General features: G+C 33.4%; 1 protein-coding gene across 1 annotated transcript; it reads right to left on the bottom strand.

Annotated features, from left to right (window-relative positions):
• Positions 1-19,844: 19,844 nt before the first annotated feature.
• Positions 19,845-20,456, bottom strand: LOC133034251 (uncharacterized). Its single transcript, XM_061109303.1, has 2 exons — positions 20,271-20,456; positions 19,845-20,165 (listed from the first exon to the last, which is right to left on the bottom strand). Exons 1-2 carry the CDS (start codon positions 20,454-20,456, stop codon positions 19,845-19,847), a joined length of 507 nt encoding a protein of 168 aa, XP_060965286.1.
• Positions 20,457-25,266: the final 4,810 nt, after the last annotated feature.

Consider the following 25,266-nt stretch of genomic DNA (forward strand, 5'->3'; position numbering starts at 1 on the left):
TAACATAGCTGAACCCGTAAGTTCATCTTGGGTGGCCACTTGTATGACATCTTCGAAAGTTATGTAGATGTGAACTCGGTAGAATAAGGATGGGTTGACAGGAACCCTCACAAACTCATTTTTACATTTTACTCTCATATATTCCAAGAACATGGCCTGAAGAGAAATATGAGTCTTGTCAAGAACCTCTGCAATGAATTTCTCATAAGATTTAGTGGAATCAAGAATTGATTAGTACCCATTAACAGTGTTGAATTAAATGTGTTGAAATATATGTTGGGTTTTATGCCCTAAATAAAACTCATTTCAATATAATCAGATTTGTTTATTAATATAGATCAGAAATAACATTTAATGTTGCATGGTTCACATGATTTATTTCATGATTATATGTACATAATGTATAAATTCATCTGAAACCCTTTTCACATACTTGATCCTGTTTATTGTGCCGTCAACACATTGGAAAGTAAACATGACTATGTGAATAAAGTTTCCTAGATTTATCAGACACAGGGTTTTACTGATATGATAATCTACAACAAGAGTTTACTTGCATTTGGAGAAGTGCTATGTTCTTTCCAGAGCATTGGTTAAAGTAAAGCTCAGGTTGGATGCATGGAGTATGCATCGGAAGGGACCGATATTGAACTTTGACTTAGATTTATTAAACTTACCGTAATATCTATTCAAGTCAATATCGCCTAGTTGATCCTAGATCAAATGATCTTAATCCAGATATGATTAGGCTCAATCTTGAAAGGCTATTCGTGTTCTTTGATTTGTTAGTTAAGCCTACTTTTAGGTCAGGGTGATACGTACATTTTGGGAACACGGTAGTGCAATTGAGTGGGAGCGCTATCATAAACATGGAATCTATAGCTTATACGGCGAATAGTAAGCAAAGGATGATCTCCTTCGAGCTTGACCAAACGAACATAAATGGTGGAGTACTCATTTCACATAAGCTGAAATATCATTTATACGGGGTCAAGTGTTTTAAGGAATAAATACATTGTAGGGTGTAACGGTAATTTAATCCCTTTACAGTGTAGATCATTCATATAGAGGATCATTGATCAAATTAGGATTATAACAATGGATAACTAATGATGTGTCTATATGGTGGAACATATAGAGCATTCTATATCTTGAGAGTGCGATTCTAAGTTCTATGCGTGGATTCAACGAAGAATTAATAAGTTAGTGAATTTTAGTGTTAAATTCTTGATCTACTTATTGGAAGCTCGGTTATATAGACCCATGGTCCCCCACTAGTTGAGATAATATTGCTTGTAAGACTCATGTAATTGGTTTTGATTAATCAATTATAATTCTCAAATTAGACTATGTCTATTTGTGAATTTTCATAAAGTAAAGGGCGAAATTGTAAAGAAAGAGTTTATAGGGGCATATTTGTTAATTATGATACTTTGTATGGTTCAATTAATAAATATGATAAATGACAATATTATTTAATAATTATTTATAGTTATTAAATAGTTAGAATTGGCATTTAAATGGTTGAATTAGGAAATTGGCATTTTTGAGAATATCAGATACAAAGGTGTTAAAATTGCAAAATTGCAAAAAACGAGGCCCAATCCACTAAGTTTAGGGCCAGCCACTTTTGTAGGAAATTTAAACTGATTTTTTCATTATTTTAATGCGCCATATAATTCAAATCTAACCCAGTAGGAATCTTATAAATAGATAGTGAAGGCTTCGGGAAAATTACACTTTTCTTCGACTTTTCTATTCGGAAAAAGAGCCTTCTCTCTCCTATCTTTAGTGACCACTCTCTCTCTTCTTCCTTGAAAAATTCGAAATCCTTAGTGTATGAGTAGTGCCCACACACATCAAGTGATACCTCGATCATAGTGAGGAAGATCGTGAAGAAAGATCATCGACGAAAGGAGTTTCGGCATCAAAGATTCGGAGAAAGAGATCCGGAGGTTGAGATATTGATAATGCTCTGCTACGAAAGGAATCAAGGGCTAGATATCTGAACGGAAGGAGTCATTATATTATTGCACCCAATGTAAGGTTTCTTAAACTTTATATGTGTTTATTTCATCGTTTTAGAAAGTTCATATTTAGGATGTTAATAAACATACTTGTGAGTAGATCTAAGATCCTGGTAAAATAATTTCCAACAACTGGCCTCAGAGCCATGGTAATTGATTTACTTGCAAGAAATTTGGACTTTAAAACGATTGTTTGTATGTTCTTTGGATGGTATCATGTTGTATTGAGTGTTATTTGATGATTGATTGATGTTTGTGAAATTTTCGTGAAAAATAATTGTGATTTCGTTTCTGGAATTATTTTTATTGGATAGTATGGAAAAAATTAAGCAAGTTAGCCTTTTACAGAACTCAATTTGGATTTTATTTGAATTAGTTATGATTTTTGAAGATTTGACAAAATCGCGGCATCTTGATAGTTTCATAACGATCGCGAACTGTCCCGTACAGTTTCGGATTTTTCCTTTTTCTTCAATTTTTCATGCTTTTTCATGGAATTAACTTGGATTTTTTGTATGGTTTTGTATATATACTATTACTATTCCTAATTCAATTCTAATTATCATTTTGAATTAATTTAATTTTTTTTAAAATTAATTCAAGATATTAGTGTAATTTGAATTCGAATAGAATTAGTATTTATCTTTTTTCTTAAAAATCTATCTTATTTTAAAATTTGATTATATCTTATCTTATTTTAAATTTAAAAATAAGATATTTATAATTATGTAATTTTTAAATGATATAAGATATTTTGCTAATTTTTTTAAATTTTGTTATTTTATTTATTTAAATTAAATTTAAAATTTGAAAAAGATATTTATTTATCTTTTCTAATTTTTTATTTAATTTTTATTTATAAAATAACATTTAAAATTTAAAAGTAGTTGTAAATTTTTTTTTGAAATGATATTTAGGTTGGTTGAAACCTAATTTTTCAAAAATTGTAGGTTTAATTTTAAATTTTAATTTTTTTAAAAAAAAAATTCGAATTTTTCAAATTTTTTTTTTAAATTTTTCGAAATTTTTTTTAATTAATTATTTTCGAAATTAAATATTTAATTTAAAATTAAATAAATCCTACATCCAACTATCCAACTAACCTTGTTGCAGGAGTATGTGTTTTAGCTTATGTGTAAGTTTTTAAAACCTATTATTACTTGATTGCGAATAGCCATAGTTACTTTTTGCAGAATCCCAATGATCGGATGGCTCCCATAGTCGAGTTAATAATTTGCTAAGTAAATTTTACAATCTTCTTTCATCCTGTGTATGACCTAGCAACATGATAGGACCATCAAAGTGTGCTGTGTGAGCCGATGTGTTTAATTTTATTATAGATGCATATAGGTTAATGTTGCTAAATAAAATGTCATAGTCATTGATAGATTTTATTTAGGCCCATTTAGTTTTGGGCTTATTCAATTAATAACGATTGTTCTTATTAAGGTTAAATTCCTCTCTTTTGGGCCTTGTGTGTGAGTTGGGAGCCATAGAAGTGGGTACGACATCTTGAACCCAGCACCCCTCACTGAGCACCCCAATTGTGAAGGCCCATTTGCACGATTTGAATAGTAGCATACTAGTTAATTAAACTAGTTTAACCTAATAAAATTGATTAGCAACATAATTAATTTCATTTATTTTTGAAATTAATTTAAGAAAAATATAGTTTAAGGAATTTTATATTCTAAGCTAAACTATATGTATTTTCTTGTATTTAATTAAATATAGAATTATAACCATCTAGATTCTTTACAGAACTTAATTTAAATTTTTCATTAAATATTCCTATTTAAGTTGATATTTAGTTATCTTCAACTAACCAACTTAAATCTGAATATCTTTTGAATTCAAAATTTCAAAATTAAGTTGAGGAATTTTAGGCATTGGTTATTAAGATTCTTTAGATATTTTTTTAAGTTAATATCTTTTCAAATATTAACTTAAAATGGAATATTTTCAAATTAAGTGGTTACAACTTAATTTTTGATATTTAATTAAATTTAAATTTGAAAATATTTAAGTTCTAGATTTTTCTAGTACAACTTAAATTAGATATTTTTCAAATTTTGTGGAAAAGATACTTAGTCAAATAAGATATTTTCTAGATAGTTATTTATAGACTACTTATTATTTCTAATATTAAATAGGAAAATATTATAAATTGTGAAATTAATTATTTATTAATTAATTTTGGTACAATTTATTTTAAATATATTTTTTCCTAGTATTAAACTAGAGATTAATAATTAAGCCTTCTCTACACTTAATTATTTATTTCTTGAATTTAATACATTTAATTAATTTGAAAATTAAATATCTAAGTTGATTTTTATCATCATACTTAAATATTTCTTTTTCATGACATTTAATTAAATAGAAAATTATTTTTAGTTGAAATTTATTTTTTTCAACTAAATTTAAATAATTTTCAAAATATATTTTTTCTTTATTTTATTCATCAATTTTCGAAATTGTATTTCTTAAATGCTAGAATTTCGAATTTTATCTTGAAAAATAGATTAAGTTGTAAATTAATTATTTTAATTAATTCTTGGATCAACTTAAATCAATGATTTTTTCATTTATTGATTAATTTAAAATAAATTGAATTAAAGTATATTATTAGAAATAGAATTAATTAGTCAAAGGAAAATCTAGATAGGTGATATTTTTGCTTGAAGTATTTTTCTAGTGTATTTAATTAAATAGAAAATTAATATTTAAGTTGATTTTCATCATCATACTTAAATATTTGTAATTTTTCTTATATATTTAATTAAATAGGAAAATTATATTTTTTGTTGTAAATTAATTTTATTAATTAATTTTGGGCCAACATTAAATTAGAATAATTTTTCCGGGGTTATTTTTTATTTTAATATGCATTTTTCGAAAATTGTATTCTTATATACTTTAATTTTCGAAATGCAATATATATTTATAGAAAATTAAATTTGAGTTGTAAATTAATTTAAATTAATTTTGTAACAACTTAAATATTTTTTCTAAATATTTATTGTAAATTATTACTAAGATGAAAATAATTCATGTTATTTTCATATCCATCTAAGTAAAATTTATAAATATTAAATTAAAATTTATATTTAGAATTTTCATTCTAAATTGGAAATTTTAAATAAATAAATATATATTTAAAATAAATAGAATAAATAAAGAGAATAAAAGAAAATACAACTCTTTTTAAATAATGAGCTTTAATATCGAAGACATTCGATCTCCATTGTGGGTTTTACACGCGTTTGTTTTAGTGAGTAATCCTCCCTAATGGAGGAACGTTCATTAGCAATTTCATGCCGTTTAACCTCGCATGATAAGTAGTTTGTAAGTGTTTTGTATGGTATGGATCACCACAATGGTGGCGACCATACTTGACTTGCAAATTATGAAACAATGGTGGAAGCTCATAAGATAGAATTGCCTTGACTCTCTTTAAACGGGACAACGCTTTGAATTCCAATCTTGATCGAATAAAAGGTTGCTAGAATGTTTAACATTTTAGGCAGTGACAACTACATTCAATGAATGGTAGCTTTGACTCTCGCCTAAACGGGACACTGATATCAGTTTGTTGAAAACCTTGGAAATTATTTAGGATTGTAAGTTTTAGTATTTTCACTTGTCATTCCTACTTACTATATGTTTATAATTTCTGAATTGTGTATGAATTTATATTGAACCATGTTATTTTTACGTTATTAAGTTGTAGTTTAATTTCGAATCTTCATTGTTGGTCTAACTTGGCTTGTTTATCTAATGAGATAAATCCCTTTAGTGGATTTTCACCATTAGACATACATAATAGTGTTAGATCTCGAAAGATAAATATTGTATATGCGACATCTGGCACATTCATCAATTGATGACACCTTAGACTAGTATTTTTACGATATGAAATAAGAAGATTGTATAAATAAGATTACTTTGACTTTCGCTAATCGAAGCATTCTTATTTATAAACGAAATTATCCTAATTCCTCTTAGCTTATTCATTTGGAATTAGCTTTAAAAATATATCATTGGATGAATGGTCTATAAATCATTTCATGTCATTCTATATTTTCTCTTAAGAAATTAAATGATGTATATGATTATAATCCGAAATTCTATTCCCAATTGATATAAATCCTCAATCCTAGAAATCTCCTACTTGTATGGGCAAATCGACTTAGAGTTTGTATTAGTAGTGGTGGTCAAGAAAGAATTACTCATTATATTTGGTTGAATTTAAGTCTTTGACTTTAATTTTAGAATCCAAACGAGAAATTTTCTTATATTTCTAATTCCGGATACAATACGGTTACACTTTCTCGAGTGTTTAATATCCATCTTTTATTAATGGATTCAAAAGCTTGTATGGAATATGAGTTAGGTGATACGTGACCGGGATCCACTTGCCTTTATTCTAAGAACTCTTTGATGTAACTAAACCTATGTCATCAAAAGACCTTTACCAAATTTTTTTAATCTATGGCATTTGTATCTTGTTCATAAGTGAATTTGACATGATCAATCTGCGAAAGAGATAATATGCCTATATCCTTTGAAAGTAGTTCATCTCATTCGCGAGATGGATGTACATTCGAAGGTGGATATGAGTTTTAGTTGTATTCTTAAGACGATAACTCACAGATTATACCTTTTAGCAAAGAAATTTGAAATGTTTGAAAAATTTCATTAATTTCTAAATGGTTAAAACCATTAAAGGTAAGTGGTTAAAGATCTTGCGAAGTTGATAGGGGTGGAGAAATAGTTAGTAGATATACGGTTCAAAGATCATTAAATTGATTTTTGAATTATATCCAAACTTACCTCCCAAATTTCGATTTGCATATTGATGATTAGTTACTAGTCGTTGCCTAAGTCCTTATGGTAATACAATTTCGAATGATGTAATGGTTGTATACTTAATGTAAATCATTACTAGATTCATGGATGACCTAATCAAAATCTTAAGAAAGGCTAGAAGCTGTTAACCATGGTTTGTTAGCTTTTCTAGTGATTAGGGGTGGACCATCCCATTGTCAATAGATAAGAAAGTGTTTGTTCAAACAAATACTACTTTTCTAAGAAAATGACTAAGTACGAAGAACAAGTAGCAAATAAAGGAGATATTTATTCTTGATTCCAAAAGTGTTCTATCATCTTATATAACATATGATGATCCCCCTGCCTCTGTTGTCTTGTCACAGAAGAGATCAATACCATTTAGTTTTCTTCGACATAATTCACGGATACCTTGTCGTAGTGGGAGAGTTTCTAGGAACTCACCTTCTTATGACTTGGGAGACACTGATGATTAAAATCCATTGTGAGTTTAAACAAGTAATGGATTGTCGAGATGAAACTAAGAAGAAAGCCAATGAAGTAGCTATGGTTTAATCCATTCACATGGAATAACCTAAAGTTTTCTATTACAAGGACATAAAAGGAAATTTTCGTTAATAAGTACATTCTATGGACTTAACAAAACTTCTGTTCCTAGTATTATAGGTTTGAGATTATCTAAACCTATGGCTTGTGGTATACACAGTAATTACTTACTCTAATGCAAGCAACTTACTTTAGTAAGATGCGAAGCATTTTCTTTCTAATGGCAATCTATAGAAGCTTCCTGACTTCTTAGCATAGATTTTATTTATCTAAGGAAAAGTCTTAACTATTCCGGAAAAGATAAAGCTAGTGAAGAATTTCTTACATCAACAGTGAGAGGTCTTAGATATGCTTTTGTATGCCTTAGACCGGACACCTTTGTTGAGTGGGAGTAATGAGTAGGTATCGGATTAATCCGGAGAAGAACATTGGAAGACAATCAAGTAAATCCTAAGATAAAGAAGAGGAAGCATATGTTAGTCTATAAGGGTGTGTTTAAAACTCTTAGACTACACCATATCAGTTTCGAAATTTGCCTATGTGCTAGTAAATATTTACGATAAGATGGTGGTTACTACAGGGGTGGAATAGTGATTTTGGAGAAGTGTAAAAACCTATACGAAGTCTACAGGTCTGCAGAGAGGCCCAGATGTTAAAGGCTGCAGAAGGTACTTATTCGATCTAAGGAAAGTTACATGCATCTTTGGCACCATTCCAAATTGCCTTAAACTACTAGTGTTAATTTCGATTAACCAAAAGTAGTTGCCAAAGATATAGAATCCGATGTCCCAGAAGTAAACATATAGAGAGGAATTTCACATTATCAATGATTTTGTGATTAAGGAAGAGTAATAGTGGAGAAAAGGTTGTGGTTAATTCAACCTTTCGGATCTATTACGAGGAGTTTACTACTACTACACTTGATTTGCATATCAAGGTGTTGAGATTATTTGAAACGCACTTTTTGTTTTATATTAGTGCAAGTGGGAGTTTGTTGGGTTTTATGCCACTAAATAAAACTCATTTCAATATAATCAGATTTGTTTATTAATATAGATCAGAAATAACATTTAATGTTGCATGGTTCACATGATTTATTTCATGATTATATGTACATAATGTATAAATTCATCTGAAACCCTTTTCACATACTTGATCCTGTTTATTGTGCTGTCAACACATTGGAAAGTAAACATGACTATGTGAATAAAGTTTCCTAGATTTATCGAGACACGGGGTTTTTGCGATATGATAATCTACAACAAGAGTTTACTTGCATTTGGAGAAGTGCTATGTTCTTTCCGAGCATTGGTTAAAGTAAAGCTCGGGTTGGATGCATGGAGTATGCATCGGAAGGGAATAGATATTGAACTTTGACTTAGATTTATTAAACTTACCGTAATATCTATTCAAGTCAATATCGCACAGTTGATCTAGATCAAATGATCTTAATCCGAGATATGATTAGGCTCAATCTTGAAAGGCTATTCGTGTTCTTTGATTTGTTAGTTAAGCCTACTGGTAGGTCAGGGTGATACGTACATTTTGGGAACACGGTAGTGCAATTGAGTGGGAGCGCTATCATAAACATGGAATCTATAGCTTCTATCTGGCGAATAGTAAGCAAAGGATGATCTCCTTCGAGCTTGACCAAACGAACATAAATGGTGGAGTACTCATTTCACATAAGCTGAAATATCATTTATACGGGGTCTAGTGAATAAAGGAATAAATACATTGTAGGGTGTAACGGTAATCTAATCCCTTTACAGTGTAGATCATTCATATAGAGGATGATTGATCAAATTAGGATTATAAGAATGGATAACTAATGATGTGTCTATATGGTGGAACATATACTGCGAGTGCAATTCTAAGTTCTATGCGTGGATTCAACGAAGAATTAATAAGTCAGTGAATTTTAGTGTTAAATTCTTGATCTACTTATTGGAAGCTCGGTTATATAGACCCATGGTCCCCACTGTTGAGATAATATTGCTTGTAAGACTCATGTAATTGGTTTTGATTAATCAATTATAATTCTCAAATTAGACTATGTCTATTTGTGAATTTTTCACTAAGTAAGGGCGAAATTGTAAAGAAAGAGTTTATAGGGGCATATTTGTTAATTATGATACTTTGTATGGTTCAATTAATAAATATGATAAATGACAATATTATTTAATAATTATTTATAGTTATTAAATAGTTAGAATTGGCATTTAAATGGTTGAATTAGGAAATTGGCATTTTTGAGAAAATCAGATACAAAAGGTGTTAAAATTGCAAAATTGCAAAAAGCAAGGCCCAATCCACTAAGTTTAGGGCCAGCCACTTTTGTAGGAAATTTAAACTGATTTTTTCATTATTTTAATGCCATATAATTCAAATCTAACCATAGTAGGAATGCGCATAAATAGATAGTGAAGGCTTCAGGAAAATTACACTTTTCTTCTGACTTTTTCTATTCAGAAAAAACTGAGCCTTCTCTCTCCCTATCTTTAGCTGACCACTCTCTCTCTTCTTCCTTGATAATTTCGAAATCCTTAGTGTATGAGTAGTGCCCACACACATCAAGTGATACCTCAATCATAGTGAGGAAGATCGTGAAGAAAGATCATCAGCAAAGGAGTTTCAGCATCAAAGATTCAGAGAAAGAGATCCGAGTTCCGATATTGATAATGCTCTGCTACAGAAAGGAATCAAGGGCTAGATATCTGAACGGAAGGAGTCATTATATTCCGCTGCACCCAATGTAAGGTTTCTTAAACTTTATATGTGTTTATTTCATCGTTTTAGAAAGTTCATATTTAGGATGTTAATAAACATACTTGTGAGTAGATCTAAGATCCTGGTAAAATAATTTCCAACAATATATACATACAAAATTTAAGTCTTACGTATGTGTCTTTCCATATTTTCCCCTTGAGTTTCGAATCTACATGTCTCCAATCATCATAATTTAGAGGGACTGTAGATCTTGCTTTAACCCCAATCCATGATTGCATATCTGCATATGATGTTCCTATAGGTTCTCATTTCTCATTCTACTCTAGTTTTGTCTTGCGTCCTTGAGCTTTCAGATTGTTGATGTCATTCTTTTTTGTCCTGTCTCGTCCTTTTGGTTTATTTGCATCCTTTTGCTTTGTCATCTACAAGAGATACACAAATTAAATCATTTAGTAGGAAACATCATACTGAAAACATAATACTTACTCACTAAACATCATTTATATTAACACATTATTAGTAAACTAAAAATAAAAATTCCTAACAAACAAGATTGAAATAAAAAATTTACAAGTTGCTAGAAAAATCCTAAGCACACTTAGTAATTAAATATTAAAACACATGTTCATTTAAGAATCCTTAAAAAATTGGCTATAGTTTCTCCTATTTCTACAACATTTCCCAATTTAATAACTGTCTAACAATGCACGCAAGTAAATCAGATAACAAGAAAAAATAATCAAAATAGCATTTAACAATATAATAATTGTCACACATCCGACCGCAGTACATTTATATCGCATAATCTACTTCACTATGGATGAATATCTAACATATTCAAACTCCTCTAATAGCTTTATAATTAGTAAAATAAGGTGTAAATATCAGCGAACAGAACCAACCTTGTCTTAGCTCCTCGAAAGCTTTTCAGAAACTTCACCTTTCTCTCATCATCTGTTGTAATTAAATTAAATTAAATTAATCTACTAATAAATATATATATAATAAGCTAATTGTAATTTTATTAATTTTATTTTATTAGTTTCTGCTGCATCACATTCAAAATGACTTTTTCAAGGACTATTGATTACTAACTATTACATAAAACCAATGTTAACTAAGTAAATAAATTGTTGTTAACAAAACAATGAGTGCCATAAGAAAAATAAATGTTAATTTTTGATAGTTAGACTTGATCACTAAAATTATTTCTAAAACCTATATTACCACTTTTGTAAATAAAAATGATTTAATAATAATGTTAATTACATCTGTAATTTATTATACAAAATAATAATCATCATTATCATCAACACCATTACAACACAAATAATTATACAAAATAACCTTGATAAATTAATAGCCTCGATCAAATTATACTTTTGTCAAGTTGTCAAGTCATAAAGTTCTTAATTTATAATGGTTTTACTGTAACAAACACTAGCATATACAAAACAATATTGATGGCATATACAAGTTGTCAAGTCAAGTTGACTCTGTTTCTATAAACTCTCCTGCTCTAAGTCCCAATACTGATGGCATTCACATTGAAGACTCTAAAAATGTTTCAGTCCTCCACTCTGTTATCAAAGATGCTAGTTTTGAAGTCCAAAATTTATTTGCAAAACATAGATAGATAGAAGAAAAAGAATAATTTAGCTCAATATAACTTACTATTAGCAGCACCAAACACATAATAATCTCTTATTTTGATACAACATCTTCCTCCATACACAATCAAAAGATAAAGATCACTCATTTTTATGGTTTCACCCAATTAATCACAGTAATAAAATTAAAAAGGACTGCTAAAGTTGACTATTCAGTATTCACTAATGCAGTAAGAAATTTCCAAGGAACCCCAACAACAACAGAACAGACTTTTCTCAAGTGCATACTTTGCAAATTATAATGTTAGTGTTCATATCAGTTTATTGTCAAAAGTAAAAAATCTATCAGAGATAAAGTAGTAGTAATCACATTATAGTAGAGTCTCTACTCTCTAGACAAAAAAAAAAATAAACAACAAGGCAACACATAAATTAATTCTTCTATTATCATATGATATAATTATTAAGAGCCATAAAACACAAAAGAGAAAGTAAGTAAACCTTTACTAATAAACAACTCAAGAATTTGAAGGCCCTGAGATATGTCAATACCTTAAAACGATTCAATAACTTCTCTCCAAGCTTCCCAACTGGTGAAATGTTTTATGTTGGAATGAGAATAGTCTTTAGTATGGGGTTAAGAGTAGGAGAAAATGTGTTGTTAATGGAGTTTTGAAACAAATGAAAAAGAAAGAAAATAGAAACGGCAGGCCCAATATATGAAAAGAAACAGCAACAGCAACAACAGATAAAATAAAGTAAGAAAATAGAAAGAAATAAAAAGAAAGAGCAAACCTGGGAATAAAGACCAAACGGGAGGCGTTATCTTCTACGGCGCCGCCAATGTCGGTTTGGGCGAGGGTTAATTTCTGGGTTTGGGCGAGGATTTAGACGAGAGGGTTTGGGCGAGAGGGTTTGCGTGAGGGTTTGGGCGAGGGTTTCTGGGTTTGGGCGAGAGGGTTTCTGGGTTGGGACTTGGGGGTTGTACGTCGAGCTAGCTGTTATGTCGATCGATAGGTTGACGTTTGGGATTTTAGGGATGACTTTTTATCCCGGTTATTTAGTTAAAACCGGGATAAAAGGGTTTCACACTAAACCCTTTTATCCCGGTTTTTAACTAATAACTGGGATAAAAGGTTTCCCTAAAAAAAATTATCCCCTGTTTGGCAAACTCATAAAAATCGAATCTTGAAATTATTTTTTTGCCTTTAATATTTTTTTTTTAACTTTCTACCAAACAGAGCCCTTGTCTAAAAAAATATTTGCTGCATATTTGAGGAGCCAAATCTAAAAGTGGGATAAAAAGTCTCAATATATCTTTTATCCCATTTTTTTTATTTTTGTTAACTAAAAAAGTGGGATAAAAGGTCCCCTTTCTTGTAGTGTGATTAAAATATTATAGTGCTTTAAATAAGAATAATACTTTTCATAATAGCTAAAATAATCTATCTATCTATATCTATATAAATCTATAAAAGAGAATCATAAGGAGGTCATGTGACATTCTTCCCTTCTAATAATCTATGTTTTTTAATTTGTAAATTTTTCTAATTTTTTCATTTCATTTTCTATTTTCTTAAAAAATTTAAACTTTTAGTTCTTTTAAAAAAATCTCACATGGTTTGGAAATCATAGTGAGTTTATAATTTTAGGTTATATATAAATTTTTATTATTTGTCTTTAGTTTGTCTCAAAATTAGTATTATTTATTATTTATATTTATAATTGATAAATTTAATATCGTCCGATTAGTTATATTTTTCTTTAAAGAATATATCTCTATTTATTAATATATTTATATAAATATATAAAAAATAATCCCTTAATTATTTTCTATATATTTTTTTTCCTTAAAATATTAATATAATTTTTATATTATAGGCTATTTCTTCTACTATAGGTTACATTATTCTTTTTGTGGGTAATTAAAACTATATTAACTTATTAATATAAAATTTCTATTAGAATAATAATACTCCTTAAGGATATTTTTTGTATATAAACTTTTAATTATATGAGACTATTGTGAATATTAAATTTATAAGTTATATATTTTTCACTATTGTTTCTCTCTTGTATTATATATTTTTATATGTGGGTTTAATATTATTTATTTACTATGTGTGATTGACAAAATTAGTCTTTAATACAATACATATTTGTATATTATTCAATTTTTATCAAATATGTAAAATGAAAAAAAATCTTTTAAATTTTTTAACAAATAAAAAATATGGTTTATATTTTTTATTTAAATTATTACTTTAAGTTGAATATATATAATATTATTATGTTTATAAAATTAAAAAAAAATGTTAATTAGGATTTTTTTCTCCGAACTTTCACATGTACCAAATCATGCCCATTGAACTTTTTTTACCGTTAAAAATTCTCCCTGAACTATTGAGATTGTTAGATTTAAGGACTTTTGTCTAATTTTAGTAATAAAAATTTAACATGGATTAAAGTTCAGGGGACATGATTTAGTGCATATCAAAGTTTGAGGGGCATGAATTGGTAAATATCAAAGTTTAGGGAGCATGATTTACTACATAAACAATCACTAAAACAGTAAAATTGAATGAAATCCATCCAACAATAGGAGGCAGTATGCTCAGATTTTAATTTCTTCTTACAAGCAAATCAAAAGTGTGCTAAATCGATAAAGAAAGGTAATGCATCTATTCCCCCTGTTCTCAGGTCTGAATCAGTAAAGAAAAATCTAGTGAATTCTTTTGAGAGTAATAGCCGAACCAAGATTAAAGTTAATCTGGAAGATATTGAAGATGAGATTGCCTTTTGGAATCCATCTATTGTTTGCTATGTACTAGGAGAAAATCCCCCACTGGCTGTGCTTGAAGGTTTTGCAAGGAGATTATGGCAGGATAAGGTGGATAAGGTAGGACTGCTAGCCTATGGCATTTTTTTGATTCGATTCACTGACGTTGCAATTAGAGATGAGATACTATCTGGTGGATACATTTTCTTCAATAAAAGACCTGTTATAATGAAAGAATGGGATCCGAATATGAATGTTAAAAAGGAAGACATTAGGGCAGTACCTATTTGGGTGCAATTGGAAGATTTGGAGCTGAAATATTGGGGGGAAAAATCTCTCTTCAAAATAATAGGACAAGTGGGAAAGCCAATTATGGTGGATGCAATCACTAAGCAAAGAGATAAATTGGCGTTCCCTCGAGTCTTAATTGAAGTACTACTTAATCAACCTCTGCCTGACCTGATTTGGTTTGAGAATGAATTTGGCTCCAATGTCTCCGTTCAGGTGAAATATGAGTGGAAACCAAATGTTTGTGGGCACTGTTTTGGTTTGGGACATAGCACGGAGGAGTGTCGCAAGAACGTGGCAAAGAAGCAGCAATGGGTGGTCAAACCAATAGGGCAGCCGGGTGCTGAAGTGAAAGTTGCAGAGGGAAAAGCCACTGCAATTGATTCTGATGGTTTCCAGCCAGTAGTAAAAGCTTGGAAAATTAAAGAGAAAGAGCCTGTTCAACAATTGAGGGTTGGAAACACTTTCCAAGCTTTAGTTGAGGCATCTACAAGTGAGGAGCATGATCGGAATGAGAGTGAAGATAGTGCAGCAGTCATAAAAATACAAGCACTAGTCATGCTAATCGGAAAGGGTATTGATGGGGAAAATGACAATACAGGAGGAGGGGGAGGACCTCCTCTTTGTAATGGATAAAATAGTTTGTTGGAACGTCCGAGGAGCAAATAATCAGCAGAAACAAGGCGTAATCAAGCAATTTATTGCTCGACAAAAAGCTGGTTTTGTTTGTCTCCTTGAGACAAGAGTCAAGGCTTCTAAATTGGGAGCCCTGTACACAAATGTTTTTAATGGTTGGTGTTTCACGTCGAATTTGCCTTGGCATCCAGGAGGTCGCATAGTAATTGGTTGGAATCCTCATAGTTTCAACATTAATATTTTGAGGTGTACTAGTCAGCTTGTGCATTGTCATATTACAACAACTGATGGGAATATCTCTTTTTATGCTACCATTGTATATGCTTACAATGATAGGGAAGGAAGGAAGGAATTGTGGAGACACTTACAAGAGATTGATACACAGGACCCGTAGTTAGTACTTGGGGATTTCAATGACATTTTGACAAGAGAAGAGAGGATAGGGCATAAAGTTAGAGGAGATTTGGCGCCTGAATTTCTACTTTGTGTGGAGAATTGCAAGCTTGAGGATGTCAAGTATAGTGGTAATTACAATACTTGGAACAACAAGCAACATGGCGAAGCTAGGATCTATTCCAAAATAGATAGGATCCTTGCAAACCCAAACTGGATTAATAAGTACACAGGGGCTGAGGTTTTGTTTTTAAATGAAGAGCTTTTTGATCATACTCCTGGAATTCTGACCATCCATCCTGAAACAAGAAGTGGCAAAAGGCCATTTAAGTATTTCAGGATGTGGAGTTCCCACCCGGACTATGGGAAGAAAGTTAGAGAAGTTTGGGAATCAAGTATAAAAGGGACTAAGATGTATCAACTGGTTTCAAGACTGAAAATGCTGAAGACAGAGTTGAAGGAGATAAATAAGTAAGGATACTCAAATCTCCATGCTGCAGAAATCAAAGCCCGAGAAGAGTTACAGAGCTGCCAAGATAAACTCAAGCTTGATCCTTTGAATCCTTCTTTGCACAATGAAGAGAGGGAAGCAAGGGAAAAGCTGATTAAAACTACAGCAGATCTTCATTCAATGCTACAGTAGAAAGCAAAGGTAACTTGGGTGAAGAATGGGGATGAAAACACTTCTATTTTTCACTCCAGTATCCGAATGAGAAGATTACAGAACAGAGTGTGGTCGATTGAAGAACAAGATGGTAACAGAATTACTCAACCCGAGCAGATAAATGAAGCCTTATTAGCTTATTACAAGTTGTTATTGGGGAGCACAATGAGCAATAGGAGGAGGGTGCTGCCAAAATTGATCAAACAAGGGCCTTTAGTCACAAATCATCATGCTGAGCTATTAATGAGTAAAATCACATTGGAGGAAGTCAAGAATGCAGTGTTCTCTATTCTTGGCCTTAAAGCACCGGGTACAGATGGATACTCGAGTTATTTCTTTCAAGATAACTGGGAGCAGATTGGAAATACAGTTTTTGAAGCTGTGGAGTCTTTTTTGTCCTTCGGGAAGATTATGAAGGAGATAAACTCGACAATATTAACCTTGATTCCTAAGGTAAAATGCCCTAACACTGTTAAAGATTTCAGACCAATAGCATGCTGCCATGTTATCTATAAAGTAGCAACGAAAGTGATATGTTCTAGATTGAAGCATGTTCTCCCAGATTTGATAGCACAGAACCAAGGAGGGTTTGTCAAAGATAGATACATTGCGCATAACATCATGATTTGTCAGGATCTTATCAGACACTATGGAAGGAAGATGACAAAGCCGAACTGTATGATTAAGCTAGATCTCCAAAAATCTTATGATACCATTGAGTGGGACTTCATTGAAGAGGCAATGGTGGCTTTCAATTTTCCTAAGCAGTTCATTAATTTGATCATGACTTGTATCAAGACACCTAGATTCTCTCTTATGCTTAATGGCTCATGCTATGGTTTCTTTGAATCAAAGAGAGGGTTAAGACAAGGGGACCCCATGTCCCCTTTGCTCTTTGTCCTCAGGATGGAGTATCTATCTAGAATTGTGAAGAAGATTGGGTCCTTAGAAGGTTTTCAGTTTCATGACAGATGTGGAGAAATTAAGCTTAATCACTTAAGCTTTGCTGATGATGTACTATTGTTTTGTAAAGGTGATTTCAAAAGTGTATATTACCTCCTCAAAGGGTTGAAACTATTCTCATGTACCTCGGGTCTTCATCCTAACCCAACAAAATCAGCAGTTGATTGCAGTGGAATGCAGGAGAGTGAAATACAACGTATCCTTGATGTCTCGGGTGTAACACCCCGATTTCCCGAGATGTCACATAGGATAGTCCGTATAAAACAATTTAATAAGATAAAGACAATCAAATACTTCTTTATTGAAAAATATCCAAGCATGAGATCTCATTGTTTAAAACAAAATACTTTTAGTACTGTAAACTTAAATAAGAACTAGTTAAGTCAAAATAATAGTTCCAAAATGTTTAGCAGTTAAAAAAAAAAACATTAAAAGCATAATACTGTGTCAGCCCCCTAACATGCGGTCCACGCCTCGAGCTCTTCAATCTCACTGCTTAGCCTTACCCTTACCTGCACACAGAGTACCCGTGAGCTAACACCCAGTAAGAAGAGCTATGTAGGACATAACCCTCCTAACTAGTTACTTGACAGAAGTTACTCTTTAACATTAATCAACAGTAATTCACATTCCATAAATATATCCACAATGCATGTTGTTCTCACATGCACAAATCAAGTCTCATATCGCACATTATACTCACATACGATAATCAACTATACGCTCATGTTGATCAGACATGAGGTAACCTGCCCTGCCTTGTGTTATTCTCACACTTGGCATCCAACAGGGCAATTAATTACCATAAGTTGTACTCACCCATGATAAAGTTATAACCTGCAAGTGATATGCTCACACAAGCAGCGAGACCCTAATATTATTCTCATGCTAATGATGCTCACAAAATATAAGGAAATCACAACACAATCAAATTAAATAGCAACCCATCCCAAGTTGTATGCATAACATACGCCCTGTGTACATATGTCCACTCTTCTTACCTCAGTTGCTAAGACCACACTTGCTACCTCGAGCACCTCAACGAATTTCCTTGTTGAGAACAAGATCCTCAGAAACGGTCAGAACGCAGTCACCGGCGTTCTCGTCGGTTTTGTCGCCGGTAAAGTGTAACTTTGTCTCCGATTGCTCTTGAAGCGTCCTTTCGATTGGAGAAGCTCTCCACAATGCTCATGACCTCAAAACGATCAAGAAAAGTGGTCCGAGAAGGCAGATCGGGGTCGTCTTCTTCGTTGGCGTGTACCGTCTTTAATGGAGTCAAAATGTTGGATTTTCGTTTTGGACGTTAAAGCTTCGTTTTCTTACATCAAAAACAATCCTTAGGGTCCCATGCACTCAAATATAACCTCCCTTGACCCAAGAACAAGCTTAAACACGTTTGAATTCGAGTCCGTAACTAAGCCGCACCTTTGCAGCTTCAAAAATGGCGAATCTTAAAACGACGACTTCCGCCCTTTATACCACGTTAAAAAGCTTCCTTAGGTCATATATAAGCGATCCCAAACCCCCACTTTCACCCAGGTTGCGCTCCGCTTAAAGAAACAAAAATTTTCGGTATCGTATACGCCGTATATTTCACTCTCTCTCTCGTTCGTTCTCTGTTTTTGGTGTACGAAAATAGAGCTCAAAACCTAATTTCTATCGTGTTTAAACTCAAGCAGAGAGATCGCTTTGAACCGAAGTGGAACGTTTCTCATTCCACCAAAATCTCAGTTCGGTTCGTGCGTATAAACGTACAACCACATCATATTCTGTTTCGTATTAACAACCTCAACTTATTATTATTAATAATAATAATAATAATAATAATAATAATAATAATAATAATAATAATAATAATAATAATAATAATAATAATAATAATAATAACGTTAAATTTAAATATAATAATATTAATAATAATAATAATATTAATGATAATAATAATAATAATAATAATAATAATAATAATAATAATAATAATAATAATAATGTTAAATATACCCTTTAACACTATAATAATATTTACCGTTATTATTAGACCAAAATAATAATCCCAATGTTATTATAAGTTAACATTCATCATTATTATTATTCCTACACTAATAATAATATGTACCAAAATCAAACAATTCACACACCCATATAATAATAGCGAGATATATATATTTATTAGGCATTATGCACATGCCAATAATATCATATCATCACAAAGAAAAATTCTTATACATATTTAAATCCATAAATATGTAAAATAATAAAAAAAATACTCTCAACTAAATAAAATTACAAAAATACCCTTTCGGAATTAGCAGATATTACAATGATCCCCCTCTAAAAGAAAATCTCGTCCCGAAATTTTACTCAAATAATTCTGGATATTGTTCTCGCATATCAGACTCTAGCTCCCAAGTAGCTTCCTCAACCACGTTGTTTCTCCATAGGACTTTCACCAGGGTAATTGTCTTATTTCTCAAAATCCTATCATTTTGATTAAGAATCTTTACCGGACGTTCATTGTAGGATAAATCTTCCTGCAAACCCAGTGTTTCATAGCTCAAAACATGTGATGGGTCTGACACATATTTCCGGAGTTGAGATACATGAAATACATTGTGCACCCCAGATAATGATGGCGGTAAAGCTATACTGTAAGCTACACTGCCCACTCTATCCAATATCTGAAATGGACCAACATACCTGGGACTTAGTTTCCCTCTCTTGCCAAATCTCTTCACTGAGAGTCCTTTTCATGGTGTCACTCGAAGAAACACATGATCACCCACTTCGAACTCAATGTCCCTCCGCTTCAGGTCTGCATAAGATTTCTGTCTGCTCTGAGCTGTGATCATTTTAGCCCTGATCTTCTGAATAGCTTCGTTGGTGTGCTGAACCGCATCTGGCCCTAGGAGTTTGTTCTCTCCCAACTCATCCCAATGCAGTGGAGACCTGCATTTTCTTCCATACAACATCTCATAGGGTGCCACCCCGATAGTAGACTGATAGCTGTTGTTGTAAGTAAATTCAATCAAATGCAAGTATTTGCTCCATGATCCTTGGAAATCTATCACACATGCCCTCAACATATCTTCCAAGATCTGATTTATTCTCTAAGTCTGACCATCTGTCTCTGGATGATATGCAGTGCTGAACTTCAATCGAGTTCCCATTGCTCTCTGTAAGCTTTCCCAAAAAGATGAAGTGAACCGAGCATCTCGATCACAAACAATAGAATACGGTGCCCCATGTAATCTCACAATCTCATTCACATAAAGTTCAGCAAAATGGTCCATGGAGTAAGTCATGCGTACTGGTAGAAAATGGGCAGATTTTGTATACCTATCGACAACTACCCAAATGGTGTCATGTTGCTTTGTAGTCTTAGGTAACCCAGTCACAAAATCCATGGAAATCTCTTCCCACTTCCATTCAGGGAGCTTCAGTGGTTGTAATAATTTCGCTGGTCTTTGATGCTCTGCTTTAACTTATTGACATGTTAAGCATTTGGCCACAAATTCAACTACATCCTTTTTCATACCAGGCCACCAATACAATGCTTTTAGGTCATGGTACATTTTAGTGGTCCCGGGATGAACTGAATAAGGTGTAGTATGAGCTTCTACCAATATCCCCTTCTTGAGCTCATCATTATCGGGCACATAAATTCGTCCCTTGAACCGAATTAATCCCGTGTCTGATATTTCATAATCTTTGGCGTTACTATTCAAAATTTCTTGCTTTAGTTCACTGAGCTTTTGATCTGTCGTCTGTCCCTCCTTAATTCTTTCTAACAAAGTGGATTGAAGTGTGACCTTTGCAAGTTTCCCTGTAATAAACTCTATACCAGCTCATTCCATGTCTTCCACTAATTCCCTTGATACTCCTTGTAATGTGGAAACTAGAACGGGACCTCTACGGCTGAGTGCATCCGCTACCACATTGGCTTTACCGGGATGGTACATTATCTCGCAATCGTAGTCTTTGACCAACTCCAACCATCTCCTCTGCCTCATGTTTAACTCCCTCTAGGTGAAAAAGTACTTTAAACTCTTATGATTGGTGTATATTTCACATTTCACTCCATACAGATAATGACGCCAAATTTTTAGTGCAAAAACCACTGCGGCTAACTCTAGGTCATGTGTCGGGTATCTCTGTTCGTATTCTTTTAATTGCCATGAAGTGTAAGCAATTACCTTCCCTTCTTGCATCAGAACACAACCCAACCCTTGTTTAGATGCATCACAATATACCGCAAATTGTCCCTCTTCTGTTGGTAAACTGAGGATTGGTGCTGAGATAAGTCTATTCTTCAACTCTTGGAAGCTTTGCTCACACTTGTCTGACCAGGAAAATTTTAGATTCTTCTTAGTTAATTCTGTTAAGGGTGTGGCTATCTTTGAGAACCCCTCAATAAACCTTCTATAATAGCCTGCTAAACCCAAAAAGCTTCGAACCTCTGAGGCGGTCTTTGGTCTAGGCCATTCTTTCACTGCAGCAACCTTGGCAGGATCTACTTTTATTCCCTCGTTAGTGACAATGTGGCCCAAAAATGCAACCTCGGACAACCAGAACTCACATTTTTTGTACTTGGCATACAATTGATGTTCTCTCAGTCGCTGCAAGGTCAAGCGTAAGTGCTCCTCATGTTCCCCCTCTGTCTTAGAATAAATCAGTATATCATCTATGAATACAATGACAAACTGATCCAGATATTCCTTGAAGACTCGGTCCACGAGGTCCATAAAAGCTGCTGGGGCATTTGTAAGTCCAAATGACATCACCATGAACTCGTAATGCCCGTATCTCGTTCTGAAGGCTGTCTTCAGTATGTCTTCATTTTTGATTCTTAGCTGATGGTATCCTGAACGAAGATCAATCTTAGAAAACACCTTTTTCCCTTGAAGTTGGTCAAACAGATCGTCAATCCTCGGTAATGGGTACCGATTCTTTATAGTCACCTTGTTCAGTTCTCGGTAATCTATGCACATTCTCATAGTACCGTCTTTCTTTTTAACAAATAGAACTGGTGCTCCCCACGGAGAGTAGCTAGGTCTGATAAACCCTAACTTAAGCATTTCTTCCAACTGTATTTTGAGTTCTTTCAATTCAGATGGTGTTATTCTATATGGTGCGCGGGAAACTGGTGCCATCCCGGACACTAATTCTATCACAAATTCGATTTCTCTGTGTGGTGGTAACCCGGGTAACTCCTCTGGAAATACATCAAGAAACTCAGCAACTACCCGTGTTTCCTTCGGCTTTCTTTCAATTTTATTGGTGTCATCAACCACATTAACTAGATACCCTAAGCACCCACGCTGCAATAGTTGCCCAGCCTTCATTGCCGAAATAATAGGGGTGCGAGGTTTCTTTCCTACCCCTCTGAACTCGAATGTCTCTCCATCTTCTGGTGTGAAAACAACTTTCTTTTGCTTGCAGTCAATTGATGCTCCATATTTGGTAAGAAAATCCATGCCCAAGATTACATCAAAATCAAATAAATCTAATACAATTAGGTCTACAAATAATTCTCTACCATCTATCCTGACAGGTATTCCCCTAAGCCAATTTCTAGAGATTACAACCTCCCTAGATGGTAACATGGTCCCAAACCCCACAGTAAATAATTCACTCGGTGCATTTATATGATTAACAATTGTGCTAGCAATAAAGGAATGAGTTGCACCAGAATCAAACAAAACTTTACAAGTGGTGTTGGCCATTGGAATCTGACCTGATACAACCGAAGGACTGGCTTCAGCTTCTGCTTGAGTGATGGCAAAAACTCTGGCTGGAACATACTTGTCATCTTTCTTAGGTTCTGCTATGTTCCCAGTCTGTCCCCACAGTGGGCAATTACATTTGATGTGTCCTTCTTTTCCACATTTGTAGCATGCTTTTGCGCGACACTCGCCGAGATGACGTTTGGTACATTTAGGGCATTCTGGAATATTTCGCCCACTGCTGCCATTAAATCGTTGGTCGTTATCACTTTTGTACCTCTTGTCTTGACTTGGCTGCCCGGACTGGTCCTGTCCCCGTTTCTTGTGGTCATTAGAATTAGCTCCACCTTTCTTAGATTCTCTCCTGGCAGCATTTTCCTTCCAAATTTTGTTTTCACTTCGCTCAGCCGTAAGAGCCATTTCGACAACTTGAGCATAACTGAATTGACCCCTTGACACAATTTCCACATCTCGAGCAACCATTGGTTTCAAGCCTTCCACAAATCGATGTGCTCGCACTCTATCAGTAGGTACCAGATCTGGAGCGAATTTCGCCAATCTATCAATATTTTGTGCATACTCAGTCACAGTAAGACTCCCTTGGACTAATCCAGTAAATTCATCGACCTTTGCTGCTAGAACTGCTGAGTTATAATACTTCTCATTAAAGACCCTTTTGAAATCATCCCAGTTCATGGTATCTACATCCTTTGTTTGTTCCACCACCTCCCACCAGATACGAGCATCTTTTCTCAGCATGTAAGATGCACACTTCACTCGGTCATTCCCATTGACCCTTAGCATCTGCAAAATGCTTTCTATGCGACTTATCCACTCCTCAGCCACTACCGGGTCTATGCCTCCCTCAAATTCAGGTGGGTGTTGTTTTCGAAATCTCTCTGCTAAGAACTCATGTCTAGCCTCTGTAGCAGGATATACCACTGCAGCTGGTGGGTCTCTATTTTCTGCATCCTGCCTTATTTGGACTGGCGGCTCCGGTTGACGTCTCAGCTGACGAAGTTCTTCATCCTGCCTATGAATGATTCCTTTCAGTGCGGCAATGCGCTCTTCCCATCCCTGTGGTGCTTGAGGTGGTTCATTGATCCCTCCATCATCTTGGCCTTGGCCTTGGCTTCGACCTCGACCTCGACCTCGACCCACTCTAACTGACCTTCTAGGAGGCATTTCTAAACTCCTGAACCACACAAACCAAAACACATCAAGATCATTTTGATCATCAATTTTACATGAAAATAATGTTACCCTCTCGCTTGTAGAAATTTAAGGCAACTAAATTATAAGTAATAACCACTTACAGTACAGTGAGTCGAGCTCGTCTCATGGCGGTGAACTTTACATGTTAGGGCTAACCACATTCTTTAGGACCGTATTGCTCTGATACCATATTGTAACACCCCGATTTCTCGAGATGTCACATAGGATAGTCCGTATAAAACAATTTAATAAGATAAAGACAATCAAATACTTCTTTATTGAAAAATATCCAAGCATGAGATCTCATTGTTTAAAACAAAATACTTTTAGTACTGTAAACTTAAATAAGAACTAGTTAAGTCAAAATAATAGTTCCAAAATGTTTAGCAGTTAAAAAAAAACATTAAAAGCATAATACTGTGTCAGCCCCCTAACATGCGGTCCACGCCTCGAGCTCTTCAATCTCACTGCTTAGCCTTACCCTTACCTGCACACAGAGTACCCGTGAGCTAACGCCCAGTAAGAAGAGCTATGTAGGACATAACCCTCCTAACTAGTTACTTGACAGAAGTTACTCTTTAACATTAATCAACAGTAATTCACATTCCATAAATATATCCACAACGCATGTTGTTCTCACATGCACAAATCAAGTCTCATATCGCACATTATACTCACATACGATAATCAACTATACGCTCATGTTGATCAGACATGAGGTAACCTGCCTTGCCTTGTGTTATTCTCACACTTGGCATCCAACAGGGCAATTAATTACCATAAGTTGTACTCACCCATGATAAAGTTATAACCTGCAAGTGATATGCTCACACAAGCAGCG

This window comes from Cannabis sativa, chromosome 2 (genome assembly GCF_029168945.1).
Source record: "Cannabis sativa cultivar Pink pepper isolate KNU-18-1 chromosome 2, ASM2916894v1, whole genome shotgun sequence".
Classification (NCBI taxonomy): domain Eukaryota; kingdom Viridiplantae; phylum Streptophyta; class Magnoliopsida; order Rosales; family Cannabaceae; genus Cannabis; species Cannabis sativa.

What these genes read in the sequence shown, in the direction of transcription:
- LOC133034251 (XM_061109303.1), bottom strand. Translation starts at nt 20,456, where the DNA reads ATGTTGTATGGAAGAAAATGCAGGTCTCCACTGCATTGGGATGAGTTG. An exon ending in GGAGGGACATTGAGTTCGAA is followed by an intron (nt 20,166 to 20,270) that starts GTGGGTGATCAT and finishes GGTCCATTTCAG; the next exon opens with ATATTGGATAGAGTGGGCAG.